Raw genomic sequence first — 23,789 nt, forward strand, 5'->3', positions numbered from 1 at the left:
AGACTGAAGACAACAACAATAACATTCTGTGGAAATAAAATGTGTATGGAGTATACATCAGAGATGAAGGCCTGGAAGCATTTGAAATGTTGCATGCCGAAATAATGTGTTTTGTCTGCGATACTCGTACTACGATCACGTGCCCGTTGATACAAATCAGTATTGTCGCCTCAACAGGACAGATCAATCACTAGTAGCAGATCGAGCGCTAGGACCGGGAGACCACCAAATTTGTTTCTCTGACACTGTGGTATCAGCAAGACCTATTGATTACTACTCTAGATCGTGCAGAGAGGCCATACAAATTCACAAGCACAAAAATAATTTCAACAGAAAACAAAAAGGATTGAAACTGGCCTAGTGCTAAATAAAACAAACAACGCCAACACTTTTACTCTACTAGTTCCACAACATACATCGGTACGACTCCGCGATATTAGGCAGTAGTCTGATGACGTCACGGACCGACGGTTTCATGGATACATATAAACAGTTCGGCTTCATGAACTTGTTTTGAGTCTGCAACAGCTTTCCTGAATAATCAAAGCATTTGATGATGTCTCCAGTAGAGGAAGACGAAAAGTTAGGCAGAGCATTATGGGCCACGACCTTACACCCATAAATAAAATGTCAGCGATATCACAAACACCAGCCGTGAAATCCTACATTGTACGATTTAGTTCTGGGCTGGCCGTCTCCCGTGCACCCTCAACCAGATACGGTGAATGTTGTGCCTTCACTGTGAATGACTCGCGACGCCACCAGCGGTCTAGTGTAGACCGGGCGGCAGTGGCAGACGACAGGTAGGGCGCCGTACGAAGCCAGCAGCCGGTAGCGAAGCGTCTCCACTCATCCTCGACTCCAACAGTACTGAACTGCGGCTAGGAGTTCTGTACTACTCTCGTCTAGTTTACTAACATTAAATCGTGAGAGATGCGTTCTTGAACTAGTTGGGTTTGACTTAACTGACTGCTAGATTTTCTTTATAGCACACGAATCTTCTCAAAAGCAATTTACCATACGAAATTTCTTCCCTTAGGTGTCACTTGATTCTGGCCTTGTGAAAGTCCCTTCTGGTATGGTCATGTCCTCTTCGATTCGCTAACTTCTAGCGGAATTTTTGACGCATTTTTTCTGCCGTGCCACACTCGTTCACCACAGACCGACGTTTCTGGTGTCCCGGTAGGCGGCCTGGATTTCTAACAGATATACTACAACGTCAGTCGACAAACGATTAACAAGTTGTTTCCAGAAAGACCTCTTGTGGTAGCAGTGCCTTTACCACTTTTCCTGTTAACTTGCGCTGTGCGCTGAAACCTACACAATCTCTACAGCAGTAGCATGAATCATATCACATTTAAATGAGTCACTTGCATATTAAATGACTTCATCTCTATGGTTATCAGCACATACACACTTTCATGTCGTGGGAGTATAGAATTGCTGCTAACGTGAGGTACAAGAAGAAGAAGTGCAAGGAAAAACAAATCAGGAAAGTCATCAACGGAAAACCGATACAACAGCAAATACAAGTTTTGCATAGGATGTAATAAAGCATCCACGAGTAATTTAGTTCTGCAAGGGTACACAGGGAGAAAAAATGGGACAGACAGAGACTGAAACATGTGACACTTATATCCGAGGATGCTGCATGTAACAGGTATGCGGATAAAATGTTATTGAATAAAACATTAAGAGATACATGACGTGGTTCAGGAATTGAAAAACTAATGACTTGACAGTAATAGCATGTGTGTCATCGACAAGAAGACTTGGGGATTGGACCAAATAACCAGAGAAACAGAATTAAAAACATGGTGGAAGTTAGCAATACAAATGCTGCGATTTTATGGAAGAAGTCTTATTTACTAGCAGCGAGGCTCATATAACCGCCAGCACACTGTATCCAATAACAAACCTAGGCACGGACAGGTATGTGGAATCAAGCATCTTTCTGTTAACGAAGTACTGAAAACCAAGATAGGTCCCCATGAGACTGCTCCTTCTACCTTCCGTGTGTATCGATCGACAAAAAGACTTTCGACAAGGATCCTCTCCATGATGCTGAATTGCAGGCGAACTGCCCCTGAGCATCCAGTTTTTATTTATCAACTGAAGTTAGGCGCTGCCAAGGGCGTAACGAAAGGAGGAAGAAAGCTCGAATCAGAGAAGGTTACGGAAAGAACTCCACCGTGTCGTTTCAAAGGAATGGTCACAGTAATCACCTAAAGAGATTTAAAGAAATCACTGGAAACCTAATCCGGATGCCCAGAGGCATCCCTAGACGCACAGTGGTTGCCCATAGACAATCATGCTATCTGCTCAGGATTCTAAAGTAGCTCTTCTGTTTGTCCTTGAACGTTTCTGTTCGGGTTCATAAACATCTTTCTTCAGGTATTTGCCGGTTATAATTTTTCAGCATTTCTGTTACATTCTTCTTCCAGACAAGTAAACAGTGGATATTCGGACTGACCATCCTCTTAGTCCCACGAGATATTAATGTGTAGCGCTTCAGCAGAAGAAATGTAATGTCTTTAGTAAATTAAGTCAGGTTACTCGGAATGGTAACAATGAATGGAAGCCAGCCATTTGTTTTACCACCTGAATTATACATGATCGCTCCGTTTCACGTCATACGATACACATAGTGTGTCCCAGTTCTTTTAGGACTGCTTGTGCGAAATTCCAAGCTGAAATGCTATCTCATGACGAGATGCCACTTACGAACCCTGAAGTTCGAAGAGCAGCCGTGTAGAAGCAGGCACCCAGGCCGCGAATGTAACAAACAGTACGTGTCTGACACTCGTCGGAAAATGGCGGTGGAGTTGCGAGGTAACATCAAGTATTGTGTTAAATTTTGGGTTTGTGGGCAAGAAATCGACCCGAGTAGCAAGAGGAAGGTACACGGTCGCTTCTCCACAGCGCCGCAGCAGCCCACAAGACGAAGCCTGCGCACGAGTTTTTGTCCAGTAAATGGATCACACTCCTGGATCACCCGCCGTATTTGCTGGGTGTGGCCGCAGCCGCCTTTTGATTGTTCACGAAATTGAAGTTTTTCAGTGGAAGGACACCATTACGTTGCAATTAACGATATCCAAGAAGACTGTATTGCAGTACTAAATGCTGCTCCAAGAAAGAACTATAATGACTATTTCAAAACACTTTTAAAATGATTTTAGCTGCTTATTGATTCTGGGTGAGAGTACTGCGAATAAATACATAGATTTTTCGAACATAATACATAATTTTTATTTTTCAGAGCCACAATCCTAACGGATCTGAGACACATAATGTATTACTATTGTCAGTTACCTTCCCCTACATAAAGAGTTACTTTGAAATTCTAGCTTCAGGATGATATTTTCTCGAGATCTAACTCCATTCTGAAGGACAACATATCCATGTAGATAAACACGTCAACTGCAGTCTGACTTGAGCACAAGTTCGGTATAAACTAACTCGCCGCTACTGTCTGGTATGTCGTCATGTTTTACCACTTCCCGGGCGTGATCGCCCGCAGGTGGGGCCGAACCCACCTTGTAGCTGCCGACGGCGTGGGCGCCGTCGTAGATGAAGAGGTGGTCGTTGCAGTCGAGCTGCAGCAGGTCGAAGCGCAGCATGAACCGCTGCAGGATGGAGTGCGTCTGGAACGTGATGACGCAGTCCAGGTTGCGCTCGTTCTGCGACTGCAGCACCGCGCCGTCGATCTTGCGGTACAGCTGCTGCAGGAAGTGGTTCTTGCACAGCTGCTGCATGTGGTCTGCGAACAGGAAGGGGCCGCCTGTCACTGGTGCTGTGAACTTGGAAACAAAGAATATTAAAGCTCAACATCCCGTCCACGACAGGAGCATTAGTGGCAGAGTACAAGCCGTGACTGGAAGACCAGGAAATACGTCACCCGAAGTGTTAAGGAAGGAGCGCCCCTCCATTAGTATGAAGTGATATTCGGAAACAAAGGATAACTACTCTCTGAATGGTATTATTGTGATTCGCCCTTTCGTCTCCCTAACACGAGTTCAGTACGTAAACAACTATCTGAGAACTCGGTGAATTGTAAAGAATCAGCCTTAATAAATTAATAATCTCAAGAAGCAACATTAGATGAAGGGAGATTGCTGCCAAAAATAAACTGTTTAAACACATTTTAAAACTCCCTATGACTATGACAGTACCTATCACGTGTTGCACAGTGTGGAGCATATGTACTTCAAAAACATCCGATTAAATTCACGAGCGTTACCCATGCTTTCACGACAAAGTGGCAACATATGGCAGAAACAGCTATCGTCAAGAATCGGCAAAACAGGCTGGGTCATTGAATGTATCAAGTCAACTACTCCATACCGAAAGATAATTTAGAATAAGAGAATCTGATAGTCGGAAAAGAATACGTATTATACGCCTTTAATCCTTTTTTAGACGATGCCTTACTATGTTATGAAAAGTTTACAGGAACGACCAGACATTCCCAGTATTTCTAAACAAGCGTGCAGGAAATAGTGAGACCCTGTACTGTATGACAGTACGACACCTGCTGGTCAAAGGCACATGTTGAAGGGAGCTAATCATAAAACGCTGTTTCATTGTGACATTGACGTACATGTATTTTGTGTCTGACTACAGTCTCGTGTTACCCTTTATTTACTCTCATAAACTTAGCTCTAGTGTTCAGAAATCAGGTATCATTTGCAAAAAGAGTAAAAATAGGATAAAATTAGGAATCGTTGTGAATGTCCATCATACGTCCATCAAACACCAACTTCGAAGAGGCACGTAATTACAAAGTAACGTAGAGCAATGCAGTATATCCATATCTCTCACTTATGTTGGCACTTTAGTTGAGAGAAGAATATAGAATTTTTATGTTCACAATTTAATGCCATAAAGGCACATTTCGAACTAGAGGGACATCAGCGTTGAACACACCACGAACTGCTTCTACGAGGCGTTGGAGTCAAGTTAGAGACTTAGGAAACCTTCATCATAGGTGAATAAGAAAAACATTGAGAGTACCCATTCCACAAAAGGCCAATATATGACCTTAACTGCTGTATGGAACTCAGTGATGCCAGAAAAAGATTTATTAGCAGAGATTATTGCTCTCCAAAAATTTCAGTTTCCAGAGAAGACACAGGTAAGAGCCACAGAACAATTCCTTTACAGCCTAGACGTCTCGTAATATATGTCTCGTTCGTGGCAGTCCTGGAGTACGAGATCTCACCAGCACTGAGTCATCAATGAGCTGAAGTACGTTACGGCACAATAGCCTAGAAGAAGCGTAACAGGCGCAGCCACCATGAGAATATCGCCGAAACAGAACGATTTGATAGTAGATGCAAGGCGACGTTACGAGAATGCTGTATGGGCGCACGAAGCCCTTCACATGTTCGCTCGTAATTGGAGGAATGCTGAGGTGCAGTTGCTCCACATTTCTTCATCATTCACTGTACTTCCCGTGCGCACCGTGCTGCTCTAGTGAATGTATTTACTGTAGTTGGAGATATATTCAGCATGGACTGATTAGCGAGACCCTAGTTTTGGACGCCACCTGACATGTACAAGGGGTCCACTCAGCGACCAGCAAAGGGATCCGCACTTTCTGAGTAGTGGGACGAGCTGCAAACAGAGCTTTTAGTCCGCCTCGATCACGTTGTTGTGACTTTTGTGTGACAGGAGTAAAGATAATTGCTTTAACTGTTTAGTTACTGGGAAAGACATACCCGATGTTGTTACTTTACTGCTTCGGTTTTCTACATTTGTGAATTACATCTTATGGAGAACTTTGTTCGCTGTGTCTTCCAAACAGTGCCAAAAACCTTTTGAGAAACTATACTCTCATTTTAGTGCTAAGCATAACTTCTAAACTCCAGTCTAATTACTTAATGACGGCGTTACAGATTTCCGATCCACATCATGTTTATATAATTATATGGATGGGACGCTACGAATGTAGTGTGTGGACAAATAAGGTGAGAATGTGGGTCTCGCCGGAGGCCTGCGTGAGCAGTCCCTGCAGACCCACTACCCTCTGTGTCCTCGGTGGCTCAGATGGATAGCCGGCACGGTAGCTCAGCGTGTTCGGTCAGAGGGTTAGCTGCCCTCTGTAATAAAAAAAACTGAGTTGACGATCAAGGACGAACTTAAACGGGTGTCTTACAACGTCCGCCCCGAGCAGATGCAAAGAACGAAAGCGAACAAAATGAGGTTAAAAAAATGGATAGAGCATCTGCCAGGTAAGCAGGAGATCCCACGTTCGAGTCCCGGTCGGGGCACACATTTCCACCTGTCCCCGTTGATGTATATCAACGCCAGTCAGCAGCTGAAGGTATTAATATAATTCTAACATGATATTTAAGTTGGTAAATATGATGGAAGATACAATCTAATTTCAGTCGCAACCAACAAAAGTAAGATGTGTAGCATTCAACTTGCGCTAAATACGCTGTAAGAACTTTATTGCTGCCTTGTGAGAAAATCCATCATTTTTAACAGTGCACAATGTATTTCCTTTAGACAGGAGTGTCAAAAAAAATTTCAAATGCAATGAATTTCAATATCCAAATCTTGGTATTAACGAAGAGATATAATTCATGTAGAGTTTCCTGTTTCGACTGAGCCAATAAAAAGCAGGAAAAGCAGGAAAGTACCTGAGTGAGGATCGTTCGCCTACGATAAATATTTTCACGAAACTACACACAGATGTTGCCGGAAAGCAACCCAGAACATTGGCGCAACGTCCACCCTATACCGACAAAAAGATTGGCGCCGGAACTCTGCGGCCGTTGTTTGCGTGCATCAGTGACCGCAGCCCCGCTGACAGCATAGTGAATAATGCAGGACATCTTTCAGGGAAAGCGAATCACTATGTTGGCTGCGGCAAAGAATAAAACGTTTGTCATAAGTAATACGCATTACTGGAGAGACCCAGGTAACAAGTTGAGAAGCAGGAAAGAAGAGTCAAGAGTAAAATCTACCGTTACAAACACGGGAAGTACGGTGTGTTAACGATAGTGAGAGGGATCTTGAAAGAGTACGTGTGGATGGCAACATTTTATTCAAATGGAAATTAGAGAAGGTGGAACTGACAGGATCTTTGTGGTATTGCATAACCATGCAAGGAACCAAAAGTATATGTATTCAATAGAGAGGGACCACTTTTATTAGAAGTCTGTACGGCCTTATCCCTTGTTGTCAGCGTTTTTCCTATCGTAAAAGCTTGTTATTCAAAAGCACATCAGATGCTAAAAATGGTTCTGAGCACTATGGGACTTAACATCTGAGGTCATCAGTCCCCTAGAACTTAAAACTACTTAAACCGAACTAACCTAAGGACATCAGACATATCCATGCCCGGGGCAGGATTCGAACCTGCGACCGTAGTAGTCGCGCGGTTCCGTACTGAATCGCCCAGAACCGTTCGGCCACAGATGCCGGCTTCCAGAATACTTTTGACACCGTTTCTTACTAGTAGCTTCTAATCAAATTGCTTACCAATGGAGTATCGTCTCAGTTCTGTGACTAGATACGTGATTTCCTATAAGAAAGGTCACAGTTCTCAGTAACTGGCGGGAACCAGTCGAATGAAAAGACAGTGGTATTAAAGGTCCGCAAGGAACCGCTATAGGCCTAATCTTTATAAAAGATTTAGCAGGAAATCTGAGCAACATTCTTGGATGGTTTTCAGTTGACTGTCCTTCACCGTCTATTAAGGGCCGTTGGAACGCCCTATCCCGAGAATTTCAAATTTAGTGGCTTGGCTTCCCTGTATTTCAGGAACCACTGTAGCCACTGACATGAAACTTTTGCAGGACATTAAACTGTATGTTTTGAGTCTACTGAACTGCAATGAATGCATTTCAGCCTCTACTTTCGGAAATACAATTTTTTAATTACACGGTTAAAATTTAGTGTACTTTTTTGTATGTTATCGTAAATAATTTTAATTATACATAACATTATGTTCTTATTTTAGTTTAGTAGACTCAGCATATGTATGTTATTACTCTCTGAAAAGTTGAAAACTCTACTCGAAGTGGTTTCTGATATGTAGGGAAAAATGCAAAAGAAAATGTAGATTTTCAGAAACGGCTTCTACAGTTTCAGAAGACTGTAACTCACTTAATATATGCTTGATTTTTTTAATTTTTTTTTATTTTTAGTCACTCAGAAGCACCCTGCACCGAACTGTATACCATCCTCTTGATCTTTTCCCAAGTTTTTTTCTTTTTTTCTTCTTTCTGGACTCATTAGTGGCCAACTGTGCTGCATACTCTGCTTTATCAAAGCGCGCCTTGTGCCTCTGTTCAAGTTCTCTGATGCAATTTTCTCCAGTATTAATTCCCATACACTGTAGTACTTTCACCGTACCAACGTTGCCATCATTAAAAGCAGTAACAACATCACTGACCCCCAACTTTAGTGTCTTCATTGCAACAAAAACATTTTTTGGTAACCGAGTCCATATAAGATCACTGAACGATTCATCTGGATTTTGAGTCAGACCATGCAGACACTTCTTCAGTAATTCAGGATTTGCCTGGTCTGTGTAAACAGGTTTTTTGAAATTCATGACTGCTGCTGGGATGGAATGCTTATGGCTGTATGAACTGTTTGAGTACTGGGCATTGCGGTAATTGCACCATCAATGAGGTCCAAGAGGGCAAAGGTGATGTACTTGTTTTCCATCAGTAGACAATCTGTGGAAGAAGGTAGCCCATACTGCCTGCTTCATTTCCAATGAATCCTCAGTGTCATTTCTAATGGCCATCCCATAATACAGTTGTAGTTTATCAGTCATTATTTGTGTCAGCCTGTCTCTTATGGTTTTACCAAGAGAAAATTTATTGTCTCTCAAACTTTGTTTCAACTTCCTCAACCTGGTGCCCATCCTCTTCTTTATAACACAGCAATCTACAGCCTTCTATATAAAAACTTACCGATTTTATCAGATCTTGAAGTAAATCACGTAAAAATTTTAAGATTTTCAACCGTTGTACACTATATTTACAGAAATGAAATAAAATATTTCCCATGTAAGTTTATAAGCGATATATACACTCCTGGAAATGGAAAAAAGAACACATTGACACCGGTGTGTCAGACCCACCATAATTGCTCCGGACACTGCGAGAGGGCTGTACAAGCAATGATCACACGCACGGCACAGCGGACACACCAGGAACCGCGGTGTTGGCCGTCGAATGGCGCTAGCTGCGCAGCATTTGTGCACCGCCGCCGTCAGTGTCAGCCAGTTTGCCGTGGCATACGGAGTTCCACCGCAGTCTTTAACACTGGTAGCATGCCGCGACAGCGTGGACGTGAACCGTATGTGCAGTTGACGGACTTTGAGCGAGGGCGTATAGTGGGCATGCGGGAGGCCGGGTGGACGTACCGCCGAATTGCTCAACACGTGGGGCGTGAGGTCTCCACAGTACATCGATGTTGTCGCCAGTGGTCGGCGGAAGGTGCACGTGCCCGTCGACCTGGGACCGGACCGCAGCGACGCACGGATGCACGCCAAGACCGTAGGATCCTACGCAGTGCCGTAAGGGACCGCACCGCCACTTCCCAGCAAATTAGGGACACTGTTGCTCCTGGGGTATCGGCGAGGACCATTCGCAACCATCTCCATGAAGCTGGGCTACGGTCCCGCACACCGTTAGGCCGTCTACCGCTCACGCCCCAACATCGTGCAGCCCGCCTCCACTGGTGTCGCGACAGGCGTGAATGGAGGGACGAATGGAGACGTGTCGTCTTCAGCGATGAGAGTCGCTTCTGCCTTGGTGCCAATGATGGTCGTATGCGTGTTTGGCGCCGTGCAGGTGAGCGCCACAATCAGGACTGCATACGACCGAGGCACACAGGGCCAACACCCGGCATCATGGTGTGGGGAGCGATCTCCTACACTGGCCGTACACCACTGGTGATCGTCGAGGGGACACTGAATAGTGCACGGTACATCCAAACCGTCATCGAACCCATCGTTCTACCATTCCTAGACCGGCAAGGGAACTTGCTGTTCCAACAGGACAATGCACTTCCGCATGTATCCCGTGCCACCCAACGTGCTCTAGAAGGTGTAAGTCAACTACTCTGGCCAGCAAGATCTCCGGATCTGTCCCCCATTGAGCATGTTTGGGACTGGATGAAGCGTCGTCTCACGCGGTCTGCACGTCCAGCACGAACGCTGGTCCAACTGAGGCGCCAGGTGGAAATGGCATGGCACGCCGTTCCACAGGACTACATCCAGCATCTCTACGATCGTCTCCATGGGAGAATAGCAGCCTGCATTGCTGCGAAAGGTGGATATACACTGTACTAGTGCCGACATTGTGCATGCTCTGTTGCCTGTGTCTATGTGCCTGTGGTTCTGTCAGTGTGATCATGTGATGTATCTGACCCCAGGAATGTGTCAATAAAGTTTCCCCTTCCTGGGACAATGAATTCACGGTGTTCTTATTTCAATTTCCAGGAGTGTATATATCGGAAAATTGCAAATTTTATAATGAGATAAAAATCCGAAAATGAGAAAAACATTTCCTTTCTAACTCTGTTTAAATTCATTAGAACATCAATATGATTTAGACAAGATTCTATATAGTGGGAAAGGTGGCAACTGATCCCAATAGTGTGAAGTGTTGCATATAAGCACCAAAAAGAAACACGATAAATGACACAAATTTGGAGGTTGTCTATTCAACTAAGTACCTACGGATTACAATTACGAACGACTTAAAGTGGAACTATAACATGGTCAGTATTGTTCGGAAGGCTAAAAGACCGCATTTTACTAGTAGAACACTTAGAAGATGCAACACATCTGTTAAAGACATTTCCTACACGATGTCTGTGCGTCCTTTTCTGGAGTTTTATTGCTTCGTATGAGTTCCTTTACAGATATGATTAATGGAGGGCTTCATAAATTTCAAAGAAGTGCAACTCGTTTTGTATTATCACGAAATAGAGGAGGTGGGGTAGCAATCATTCTTACAAAGGTGGGATCATTTTGCGAAGTTTCAATTACGTAGTTTCTCCTCGAAATGATGCAATACAGGTATTTTGTTGACTCCCATCTGTACATAGGGAGAAATGACCTTGTAATGAAATGAGAGAAATAAGAGCTCGCACGAAATGATTTAGGTGTTCACTGCTTCTCATCTGCAGTTCGAGAGTGAAACGATCGAGAAATCGTCTGAAAGAAATTCTTTGATGGCTCTACCAAGCACCCAGGTGTTAATTGCAGAACCATCATGTGGATTTAGGTACTTCCTCCTTGAAACTAAATTAGGGATTTGGAATTGAAAATTCTAAAATACTAGTCTAGCTTTATGAATATTCCTATCTTTATTGTCTTAGCACGGAAGTAATTATCGTGGGACAGTAAAACGGATTCACCCACGCAATCGATTTTTTCGGGGTCGAGTCGCAGAAGGAAATTCGAGACTCCACCTCCAGTCACCGTGTCCTGCAGAGCGTAGGCTTGAATCAGCCAAGTTGACGAGTTTTGCCGGCGTGATTTGCTTGTTTAAAGCTTGCCGGAGCGCCTCTGTGAACTCCAGCAGTCGCTACAAACGGTGCCTTGAAGGTCTTCCCCTCCTGAGAAAACGCACATGCGGACCCACGCAAACTAGTGGTGCAGCGCCACAACAGACTTTACAGTTTTCCCGAAATCTCGCAAGAGGTTCTTTTTATTTCCCCCCTCGAGGGAACTTGTTTGCCCGCGAGTTCAACTGCCAACTCGTTGGAACTTTAATTGGCTACGTAAAGGAGTCGGAAGCCATGTTGCAGACTTGCTTAAGAAAATACTTGCGAGAAAGTTACGGGTTCAGCGAGGACGCAGAAGTCGAGCATTATCCATCTTTTTTTTTGCGGTATTCCGTTTCTCAGATAAAGAATTCTATTTGAAACGTTAGGCTGCAGTTTAAGGGACATTATCTTTCTTCTGCACGTCTTTGTAGATTGTGCCTCATTGCGTATTTGTACTGTATGGAATATGAAAAAGAATTGGCCATACGTCTTTAGTAATGCAAAACAAATAAAAATGTTGTTCTGTGTTATTAATGTAATAGAACATTATGAAAAAAGATCCACAGCTACCCAAGATCTCAGACGATGTAGAAATTATAATGTCTGTGTAATATTTTCTTTATATTTTTGTTTTAAAACAACTAATACGTCTAGCTCAGTTCTCCTTGAACGACATCATTCTTGGCGCCTTTCCTGTCTTTTTAAATGTTTTCACAGCCTTGTAATGGAGAGACCCTAATAGCGTTGGGTCGTACTAATACGGCGATGCTATTCTTCGACCACCACTGCTGTTGCCTCAATGTATGTTGCACGATGAATAAAAGAAACTGCGTTTCATGAAGTGCCATCCTGTTAAAAGAAGCATTTCTATGCAGTGCAAATCCTGGAGTTGAAATACTTATCAGTCCTTCCACGGTCACACATCAGTCTGTTAGTAATGGACCAACAAACGTTTATTGTGCCGGTTTTACAGCCACTCCTGTCATTAAGATAATTCCGCTTCCTCTTCTTGCTAATCACACAAGTCAAATAATATTTGATTATTCACCAAAGAAAAAGAAGAAGAATATTACTACTTGTATGACGTTTCAGAAACTTTACTGTAATAAATTCACCATTCCAGATGCGTGATATTTGAGACAAATTCTGGGAATGGTTAAGCCGTAGCGTATTTCATTCCCCTCTTTGACCAGTCCTATGTCAGTCCCCCTTAAATTTTATGTAATGACACATTGAATTTCAACCTTCCATTGCATGCTGCACTACATATATATGATTTCTTTTAAATTCACATTAAAATTCTCTCCTAGAACGTGCAAGACACTACTTTCAGACTGAACTTCAATTGTTCCGCTTACGAAGGGATGGTGGGAAAAATGAACATCTAAAATTGTCGTGCGAGTTATGACTTGTATAGTTTTAACACTATGGTCATTAGGAGGCGAAAGTTGTTATTGGAATTTTGTAACTGATTGACCAACAAAAAAATCTTTGTTTTAATGACTGCAACCAAACTAGCTTATCATATCTCTCATATTTGTAATTGTTCGTGGTCAACTGTTGCTTTTCACAGTATTCAGTTATCTTGCCAAAGTCCTTTTGTAATTCGTTTTAACCTTCTTTAAGTCTTCGAGTTGGTTTTTAAGGAACGCAGCTATTTTTGATGGAGCTGCCACAGATTATCGCTAAAGAGGTCTAGCATGATCTTGATCATCTCGAGTTTCATAGCCGATCCTTTTCAAGGTTACCCACATCCGTAGCGATACACATTTATTGTGACACGACTGTTTTCTTTCAGAAGTACATCATCAGGATACTCCGCCAACAGACTTCATGACAAATCCCCACAGAGTTGTCTAGTATGTTAATGCAACCGTTTACCCGTCTGGACTCAAGTAGTGATTGTAGAAAGTAATTTTAAGAGGAAGCATTTCGTTGAACTGCTTGCAAAGTTTTACGAATGCCACCTACTATTAACATGTATTTTGGCCAAAATATTAAGAGTATACTAAAATCTCCGTCCCCTCCACTAACTCTACCACTAACTGAATGTACTTACGAATATCTGTGCCATTTGATAGTTTGTCTCCACTCATTGCAACTACTACTGACATGGCAAAAAATTAGTTTGTGTGAGAGAAAGATCAATTTCGGCTACAAACTTGCACATATGTGTGACCCAGGGGCGTGGGAACAGTTACGGGGATAACCAGGACCACTGCATACAGTGGGGGCCCTCACTCTCCTGCACGTCCAGTGCCTGCTCCCACACCACACAGCGCAGCAAAACATCGCCCACACATCTTTTCTCAAATCCCCCCTCCTCTTCCTCCTCCTCCTCCTCCTCCTCTCTCTCTCTCTCTCTCTCTCTCTCTCTCTCTCACACACACACACACACACACACACACACACACACACACACCGCATCACACCATTCCTCGGCCACTCACCTTCCGTGTTGAGTCGAAAAGCGAAATAAGTACGGCAGTCTGTTTCTTTAAAAATACTTTGTTTCCACTATTTTAGTCAAGTATCGTAATAAATTTTCTCCGATTTATCTATGTGTGAAACAGTTATTCGACCTTATGTCAATGCACACAAAAAATACTGCACACTTTAATACACTAACAAAAGAACACTGTTCATATAGGAATCTTTATTTAACTGATAAGCAAACTTCTTACGCTGAGAATGAAAACATAAAAAACTAGCTAATTATAAAAACTGAAAATGTCATAGAAAATAAAACATATCTAATAGAGCACAGCGACACAAAACAGGAATAAACAGACAACAAGCGCCTAAGATTGAATATCGATAAAAAATGAAAACAACAAATGAAATGTATTTGCTTGGTGATGTAAATTCTTGTCCAACTTGAATGAGTTTTTCCTCGTTCATGTTTTATAAAAATCAATATATCGTGCCATTTCATTTCTACCTGCTTAGACATCTGTAAAAGTGCATTGTAGATGATACTTTTCACTGAACCGTACTGTTTCTCTTCCATTAGCGTACGGAGCGCTGGAAGGATGAATGCTTTTGCACCTCTGTACGAACAATTATCTGCAAGCAATTACCTGATCGTTCGATCCACCTTTCTGTATCAGATTTCGAAAGCGGATAACAATTCCTGGCTCACTGTAGAATGTTAGAATTAAAATTACTTTTCAGCTTGATAAAAGAAAAAATGGTTCAAATGGCTCTGAGCACTGTGGGCCTTAACATCTATGGTTATCAGTCCCAACTAGTTAAACCTAACTAACCTAAGGATATCACACAACACTCAGTCATCACGAGGCAGAGAAAATCCCTGACCCCGCCGAGTATCGAACCCAGGAACCCGGACGCGGGAAGCGAGAACGCTACCGCACGACCACGAGCTGCGGACTTGGTAAAAGAAGTCAGCCTTGCAGTAGCGATGGGTTCTGTTACATTCATCAGCAAGGTTGTAAGTAAAGCTCTTGTCAACATTGGCTGCAACTATTGTTTGCTCTAGTCAATGGTAACAATTTTTATTTTGGCTACTAAGAACCGCATTCGGTTCCAAGTACCACCTCAACGTCATCACCTATCTTGCAGTCATCTTTCTCGCTTCCCAAGTAGGTGTATCGTATAGTCAAGTGTATAATATACCTACTTGGGAAGCGATTCTGACGACTTTGCGACAGGTGACGCATTTATGCTGATACTTGAGACAGAATCCGGTACCTAGTAGGCAAAATAAAAATAGTGACCATAGACTAAAGCAAACAGTTTTTTTCCTCATTTAGTTGGTCGACGTTCCAACCGACATTAGGCAGGTCATATGTTACTTCAGCGACGCGAGAAATTGCATAAGAAAATGTCATTGAAAAACTTAAGTGCTTCATTTTTAAGATTTTTTTACAGGCGATAGATTTAAAGAAAGTTACGCTGCTATATATGCGTCTATACCATACTTCATTTTTTTAAACCGGATATTCAGTTGCGAACAAATCTTGGAAATCATTGCAAAAAAAGTGTTACTTTAAGCCCAGTTACAGGCATAGTCAGCCTCGTAAGTGCTTCTCAATTGCTTTAATTCTTTCATTTGGTAATGACCCATCTTCCACAGATGTTGACTGGACAGCAAGGGTTCATGTGATGTATTAATTCTGTCTAGAGGCTTATATTCGTTATGAAAAGGGTGAGATTATGTTTTTCAGACCTACTGCTACAATGCAGCCTTCACATTCCTTACTCTTACGAATTATATCTGTCAGACCCTTAAGAACGAAATGAACGTTTTTGGATGGATTCTTTTCTGGCAGCCCAGCGCGCATGGTTTTGTGCCTTTGACGCCATCTTGGAAAGAATCGTGGAGTTTGTTTTTAAAGCCTATTATAGCAGCGTTCTATGACCAAAACATTTTTAGATGATGTTGTCAACCGTTTTGAAATACATTACTGTGTCTTGATTAGCCTCTTGCCTCTACAGCTCCTTTATGTACTAAATTTAAATAGTGATTTGATTTTTTTCTCACAACATTGTATACGCCGCTCATGACGAATGCTGCATCATTGCCTTGATCGAAACATTTGTACAGCTCTAGTCGCTTTCGTTGTATATTTTCCATTAACTGATGTTCGTATCCAAATGCAGATCCATTTTTGACCAAGGTAAAGAAGGTAAATGCTTTTCGTACCTGTAAGTCAGAATGATTACCAAAACAACTTGCCATTATTTCTACATGCTGGAAGACTTCTCTTGACCTTCTCTTGACTGACTGATTTTACAACATTTTTCTCTTTTCCTACGATTTTATTTTTCCCCTTTATTCATATTTTCTTCAATTGCAGAGTCTTTGCCCTCGGGGGCATTGCTCCGGTTGACCCCGACACAGCTTAGTTAGTCCCCTGTTATTATCGCCGTAAAGGGACGTGTAATTCCGCCTCATGCAAGACATCTACTCATTTCGCTAACAACATATGAGAAAACACCACAATATCAAAACCATGAGAAGTTGTAGATTGTGCAGCAGAATAGCTATGAAAATAAATGTCCAATAGTAGCATGTGAATGATGAAATATAAAAAAACACTAAAGATAGCACAAAGAGTGCTGAAGCATGTCTGGATGAAACAAAACAGAAAAAAGGTGTCTTGGATAAGGCGGAATTCCTCGTCCTATTTCGTAGGAAGCACGGACATAACAAGAAGAAATACAACACCACAAAGCCATTATCGCCGTATAGTTCCCTTAATTGCACTGTTATTACTTTCCGCGTATTCCCTTGGAGTAAAACAACACATCACGACATGCTACATTCACAACAATACGTGGCTTCATGCAGGGCCCACGCCGTTGCGTAGCAACAGTCTAAGACGAAGCGACTGGCATGCAACATTAATGTACCCGTCCCCAGTCAGCAAAATCTTAAGAAAATCGTCAAACGCAGTGAGATAACGAAGCAGCGATTTCAACCAGAAGGTAAGCCACCAGCAAACATCTCAGTTCTGTCAATCCATGGTACGCAAAAAGCAGGCATCAACACGATTGCACCTTTCTGCTGAGGCATAATATAAATTTTCATCGGCATGCGTAATGAATACGGAGATCATTGACACAGCAGTTACATCCAGGGTAATTTCCTTTTGCAAACTATTCATCCAGGCTATTTATCAAAGTTTGTGTTCGATGACACGAATTTTATAATTTAATAATACGTTACAGGAAAACCGGAATAGATCGAATTATGCATTCTCTTACGAAGCTCCCGTGCCAAGAGATCTCTGTATTCGCTCACACATTGTTCGACAAGTCATGTGTGTCTATATTTTTATAAGAAGTTTTAATAACTTTATATAGACGAATTTCAAACACTAACGTGCATTTTTTGTCAAGGAACTGATTTGTCTTTTAGATCACAGGAGTCTTATAAATGGAATGTTGTCGCTGCTTATGCCGGCCGCAGTGGCTGAGCGGTTCTAGGCGCTTCAGTCTGGAACCGCGCGACCGCTACGGTCGCAGGTTCGAATCCTGCCTCGGGCATTGATGAGTGTGATGTCCTTAGGTTAGTTAGGTTTAAGTAGTTCTAAGTCTAGGGGACTGATGACCTCAGATGTTAAGTCCCATAGCGCTCAGAGCCACTTGAACCACTTGTCGCTGGTTTTGTATAACCAGCTGTCAGCCACAGCTATGCTAACATATCTGTAGTTTTGTTACAATGAGTGATGGTGAGGAAGTAAGCTAATGTACCCTCATCAAAATCAGCTGCCATCACGCGTCTGCCTGTTTGGGTAAGCGCAGCCCGTGCCGTGCTCCCCACTTCTCCCCCTCCCAAGCTGTCCCAACGCACTGTGCGTCGGCACGCACAGCGTCACTGCCGAGCAGTGCGTACCGAGGGGCGTGGACGCGAACACGCATCTCTGCATCGAGCTACTGAAGTAGCTAAACATCATACAATGTGATGCAACAAACGGTATCGAAATACGGATTAAGCACACTGAAGATTGAAGATTGTATAAGCATTGTATTAATTGCTTCTAATCATATCAGGTACTACATACGAGTATCAACCAACAAAAGCCTTCACACAAATATAATAAAGATTAAAAGTCGAAGGTCAAATAACTTTATCCAAAGAGTAATTATTTTCCGCTAATTCGCGTAATATTCTTCAGATCAATGAGCATGTTGTATGACGCATTTTCTACAGTAGCGTTACTTCTCAGGGTTCAAGCAATATCCACAGCAAATTTCATCAAATTCGGCTCAGCGGGTTAGTCGTGAAAACGTAACACAGAGTTATTTTTGCATTTATGATGTTAATATGGGCAAAATTTCAATTCAGGATTCGCTGTATTCGCTGTATTCGCGTGTCTGAGCTGTAGGGGGGGGGGGGGGGGGAGATACGGGAGTAATAATACCTGCTGCCACAAAATAATTTTCAGCACAACGCGACAGCAAGTGTTTTATGGTGCGTTTCTTCTTTTTATAACTTGTGGAGCCATTTAGAGATCACTATTTGTTACTTTCTGTATTAACAGCAAATCAGGATTTATCGGTTTTTGTTTCGGCGCTCCTGAATTACGCTGTCTTTTTGTTTCGTGATCCGATTCCGATGAAATGAAGCACTTACGGCATGGAGTATGCCCAAGTCACCTGTGAAAACTCCATGGAAGAGATTAGCGTGTTTAAACATAGATTCAAGCAGATACGACAATTTTAGATAAAACTTTGAGCCGCAGCATCTTTTTTTGTTTCCTGATCCGAGTTTGTTGAAATAAAGCCTGAACGGTGCCCCGAGCAACGCTCGAGTTACCTGCGGAAACCTTATGAAAATCCGCCTTGTAGTTTTGAAGATTATGATGTTTAAACAGACAAAGCCACAGACAGGACAGTCTTACACATTTGTTGTTAGTATAAATACAGACGCAGATTAAATAAACTGCGTCACCCTTCGTCTCTGTGCCGGTGAAGATCGTATTCCAAATCAGAGTATAATGAACCCACATTTCCTTCGGTTCTCGTCACCCTAGTACTAAATCAGTAGAGATCGCTGTAATTTGGACTGCTGATACGTTGATTCTTCCCGGTCTCAACTTCAGAGATCAAATGGTTCTGTATCCAATGGGTCTGAATTATAGCCATCATCACTCAATGCTTAGTTTCATTTAGGTGATGAATAATTTATTGCAGTGAGTATAATTTGTACATGACCTCTTACGCCATCGTGTTCGTGCTGATATCTAACACAAGTATAAATCGTTCACTTTAAGAAGACTCTCGGAACAGTGACTGACGGGGATAGATTCTTATTCATTTATTTATTTAACTATGGAACCTCCGGCCGGTGTGGCCGAGCGGTTCTAGGAGGTTCAGTCTGGAATCGCACGACCGCTACGATCGCAGGTTCGAATCCTGCTTCGAGGATGGATGTGTGTGATGTCCGTAGGTTACTTAGGTTTAAGTAGTTCTAAGTTCTAGGAAACTGATGACCACAGATGTTAAGTCTCATAGTGTGATTCTTGAGTTTCTCCCGGCGTATTTGATAATCAAAATATCCACGGGTGTACTGCCGGTCTACAGTGTCCAACGGCGACAATATTTCGGCGATCATACATGTCGCCATCATCAGGTGAACTGACGGACTGAGCTCCTGTGAACGTGCCGGCACGGAGATCCGTACGCTATGGCTGCTCAGGGGGAACTGGGTTCGGTCGTGGTGGCAGCCGATTTAAATACCCTCCGCCCGCGACGCACTCCCTCCGCCGTCCGCGCCCCGCGCCACGGTCGCGCGATGGAACAGATTGCAACGGCGTCTGAGATGACGTCGGTGTGATGGCTCTGTCCGCCGTGGTCGTCACAACTATACGTTTGCTCGATTTACTCTCGATTAACCCAATCGCCGGTTCCCAAGCCTTGCTAAGATTATAGCCACAGTCACGGATCATGAGGTCGTCATTGGTGCGAATTTCGATGGCCTCTCTGACAACGCTGTCCCAGTATCTCGACGTCTGAACCAGAATCCTCGTGCGTTCATACTCCATAGCGTGATTTTCCGACAAACAATGTTCAGCGACCGCCGACTTGCTCGGATACATCAGTCGAGTGTGCCTCTGGTGTTCACGGCATCGATCCTCGACGGTACGCATCGTCTGACCAATATACGACTTGCCACATTGACACGGAATCTGGTACACGCCGGCCTTCCTCAAACCGAGGTCATCTTTGCCGCTCCCCACCAGTGCACAAGTTTTATTCGGAGGACAAAACACAGTTCCGACTCGATGTTTCTTCAAAATGCGGGCGATTTTCCCAGAGAGTGCGCCTGTATATGGAATAAACGCAGTGCCTACCTCCTCCCTCGTGATTTCATCCATCTCCACAGGTTTTGCTGTAGTGGTTGGGCGGAGAGCCCGTTGAATCTGCCAGTCTGAGTACCCATTTTTTCGAAATACAGTTCTCAGATGTTCCAATTCCTGGAGTAGACTCTCTGTGTCAGAGATGGTGTGCGCCCTATGTACTAGAGTTTTAAGTACCCCATTCCTCTGTGAAGGGTGGTGGCAGCTGTCTGCGTGCAAATACAGATCAGTGTGCGTTGTCTTCCGATACCGCCCATGACCTAGGGTGCCGTCAGCCCTTCTCTTGACCAAGACGTCAAGGGAAGGTAATTTACCCTCCGTTTCAGTCTCCATAGTGAATTTGATGTTGGCGTGTATGGAGTCTAGATGTGTAAGGAAGTCAAGGAGTTTATCCATACCATGTGGCCAGATGACGAACGTGTCGTCCACGTAACGGAAAAAGCAAGTAGGTTTCCATTCGGATGACGACAGGGCTTCCTCCTCGAAGTTCTCCATGTACAAATTCGCTACCACAGGTGAGAGTGGGCGACCCATGGCGACTCCCTCCGTTTATTCGTAGTATTCTCCATTAGAAAGAAAATACGTAGAAGTCAAGACATGCCTAAAAGTTCAGTGGTCTTGTCGTCAAACTTCTGACTAATCAATTCTAGCGGCTCTCGCATTGGTACGTGAGAGAGTGCAATTCACCCCCCGGAGCCTTGAGTTGATCTCACATGAATGTTATTACTACATTAAGCATTATTCGACCTCTACATAAAAACTTCAGCGTGCGCCTTCACATTAGCTCATATTCATTGACGACAAACGTGAAACTGCTTCTCATGAAGATGATGTTAAAATAAATTCAATCGTACATCGCCAGTTTACGGCACCGACGTTTACGGAAATGTTGTGTTATGCGTGGTTTGCATCGAAATTGTCGGAAGTAAGAAAAATTTTTTCAAACTGCCAACGAGCTTTGTTTTTCCTTAGAAATTCTGAAGATTCCTGGTGCATGCGGGAAAACTGCATTCATTCGACGTAGCAGATCCTCTTTTCCGTATCTGTTCGAAAAATATAATCCTGCAGTTTGTAATGTCGAAAGCACATCCGACCATTAATCACACATTACTCTCATATTCTTGGATACAGTAACATTATATTATTGAATAAAGCTATTTACACCTTTACTTATCTGTGTTTGACTTGTGCCTTCCAAGCATGTCCCTCGTCCTTGAAACCTGTGTCTGCAGATCGAAGTGTCCACGTGCTAAGCAGTTCTCGGTACCTCACCCGTAGGCAGGTATTTCGGGAATGACAATTTTCAGGCAAACTTTATGCGTTTGGTTGTTTACTTGTCGATAATTCTAAAATTAATATTTGTTGTAATAGTAAAATTAGAAAAAAAATAACATTGGAAAGCCGGCTGCGGTGGTCTAGCGGTTCTAGGCGCTCAGTCCGGAGCAGCGCGGCTGCTACGGTCGCAGGTTCGAATCCTGCCTCGGGCATGGATGAGTGTGATGTCCTTAGGTTAGTTAGGTTTAAGTAGTTCTAAGTTCTAGGGGACTGATGATCACAGATGTTAAGTCCCATAGTGCTTAGAGCCATTTGAACCATTTTGAACATTGGAAATTCAGTAAAATTGATTGCAAATACACGTGTCTTTTCACCACATTACCTTTCAAATGTGTGAAATAATACGACTAGTGTTCAAGAAAGATTTTCTACGCTAACAGATGATAGTAATGGTATGTACTTATACCAACACATTCCCACTAAAATACAAAATTCAAAAATTTAACAATAACGCTGGTATTACTCATTCGCTTAAGGGGCTCCGGAAAGGCTCAAAATCATGAAAAGTTCAATTTTTACTTTTTTGCGTTTTCTGAATCTGCAGACTATTACCTTTTAATAGATACATAACTTATTCAATTCCGAAGACTACAACTATTTTTAAATTTTTTTTAAAATGTGTTCTACATGGGCGTGACCCACTGTGGCGCTGTTAAACTGCTGTCAAATGGTGTTATTATTAACGTCCGTGTTCATCAGGTACATTTTAGTGATGTGAGATAAAGTATGTGTTGTGGCTAACCTGTGATGGTTCAATATACATCGCTGGTGTGATTGTCGATTGTTTCATGTTTATTTACTCTGTCGTTATCTCGAAAATATTCGTAATTAATTCTGTTTCTTGAGTCTCTGTTTTGTTGAAGTATAATAATGAGTAAAAGTAAAGTTATTAGAAATCCTCTGACGGCTTTTAAGAAAAGGAGAAATGTTGGAAAGCCAAAGGTATGTGTTATTACTGTAAACAATAAAGACGATAACCAAGTGAGTGAACCTAACCTCTCAAGTACACCTGCCCATAGCAGTCAAAGTGGGAAATAAAATACTTCACAGAAGAAGCTTGGTTCAATGAGTGAAAACTATGAATGTTTTATGGGCGAATCGGATGTGAATGAAATATTTGATATGTCGGTTCTCAAAGGAATTTTTTCAAACTGTGTAAGATGTATTCATTGTAGTGAATTTGGTCTGGAACTCTCCATAATAAAGCACGTAGGACTTGCTAGTGAAATACAACTGAAATGTGATAAGTGTTCATACATGACCACCTTTTGGAACAGTGTTGCAGTAACTGCAACTGAAGAAAATGGTAGCAAAATCTACGAACACAACAACGAGCGATGCTTGCTTTAGACAAGGAACGCCTTCGGGCTGCAGACAGGGCTGTAAAGAGTCTAGAAATACAAGCAAGAGCGAACAGGAGGAGGAACAAGAGGAAGCTGGAGGAGGAGTTTGCAGAGGATGAAGATAATCCATCCTATGGACCTGGAATGCACTAAAAAGTTAATCCAATCTTTGTCGCTCGATTCCCAAAACTTTTATTTTCTCATACTAATTACATGTTTTCTAAGGATCTTCCAAACATATTTGTTTCAAACTTTCAGTAAATGTTACACAGTACCTTTTGCATAATTTAACACAGCCTTTTTCCAAAAAACTGTATATTTTTGAATATATAATTAAAAAATTGCAAAAAAATGTTGTGAATTTCCATTACAATTGAAAAAAAATCATCTTTAATAACTGAACTAAAATTTTGTAAAATCACTGTGTTAAGTTGTAGCCCATATTCCAATAAATAATCTGTAAAAAGTTCAACTTCCTACCTCAAATACTTTGCGAGGAAAGATGTAATTTATAAGCGTTATTTTAACATTGCAAGTATAGGGCGTTCCGGAGCCCCTTAAGTGTTTTTTGACTGCAAATTTTGGTTGCTGACGTAGATACATTATTTTCCGTAATCTTCCGACTAGGGGGTCGAGTCGCAGTCATGAAGTGGAGAAGCTGTAATAGTCGGCTACTGATTGTTATTTTGTTGTCCAGCAGCCAGGAAAATCATGAAACTTATTCTGTGCAACGCATATAGGTCATAGTTGGAGTAGG

The 23,789-nt window shown here is 42.4% G+C and overlaps 1 protein-coding gene across 1 annotated transcript in view; it reads right to left on the bottom strand.

The window, feature by feature from the left end:
* LOC126485076 (uncharacterized) overlaps positions 1 to 23,789 on the bottom strand; it is a 320,715-nt gene that overhangs the window by 95,561 nt on the left and 201,365 nt on the right. Inside the window, exon 2 of the mRNA XM_050108679.1 lies at positions 3,537 to 3,760. Within this exon, the coding sequence (XP_049964636.1) occupies positions 3,537 to 3,760 (224 nt within the window). The remainder of the gene's footprint in view (positions 1 to 3,536; positions 3,761 to 23,789) is intronic.

The sequence above is a fragment of the Schistocerca serialis genome, chromosome 6 (genome assembly GCF_023864345.2).
Source record: "Schistocerca serialis cubense isolate TAMUIC-IGC-003099 chromosome 6, iqSchSeri2.2, whole genome shotgun sequence".
Lineage (NCBI taxonomy): Eukaryota > Metazoa > Arthropoda > Insecta > Orthoptera > Acrididae > Schistocerca > Schistocerca serialis.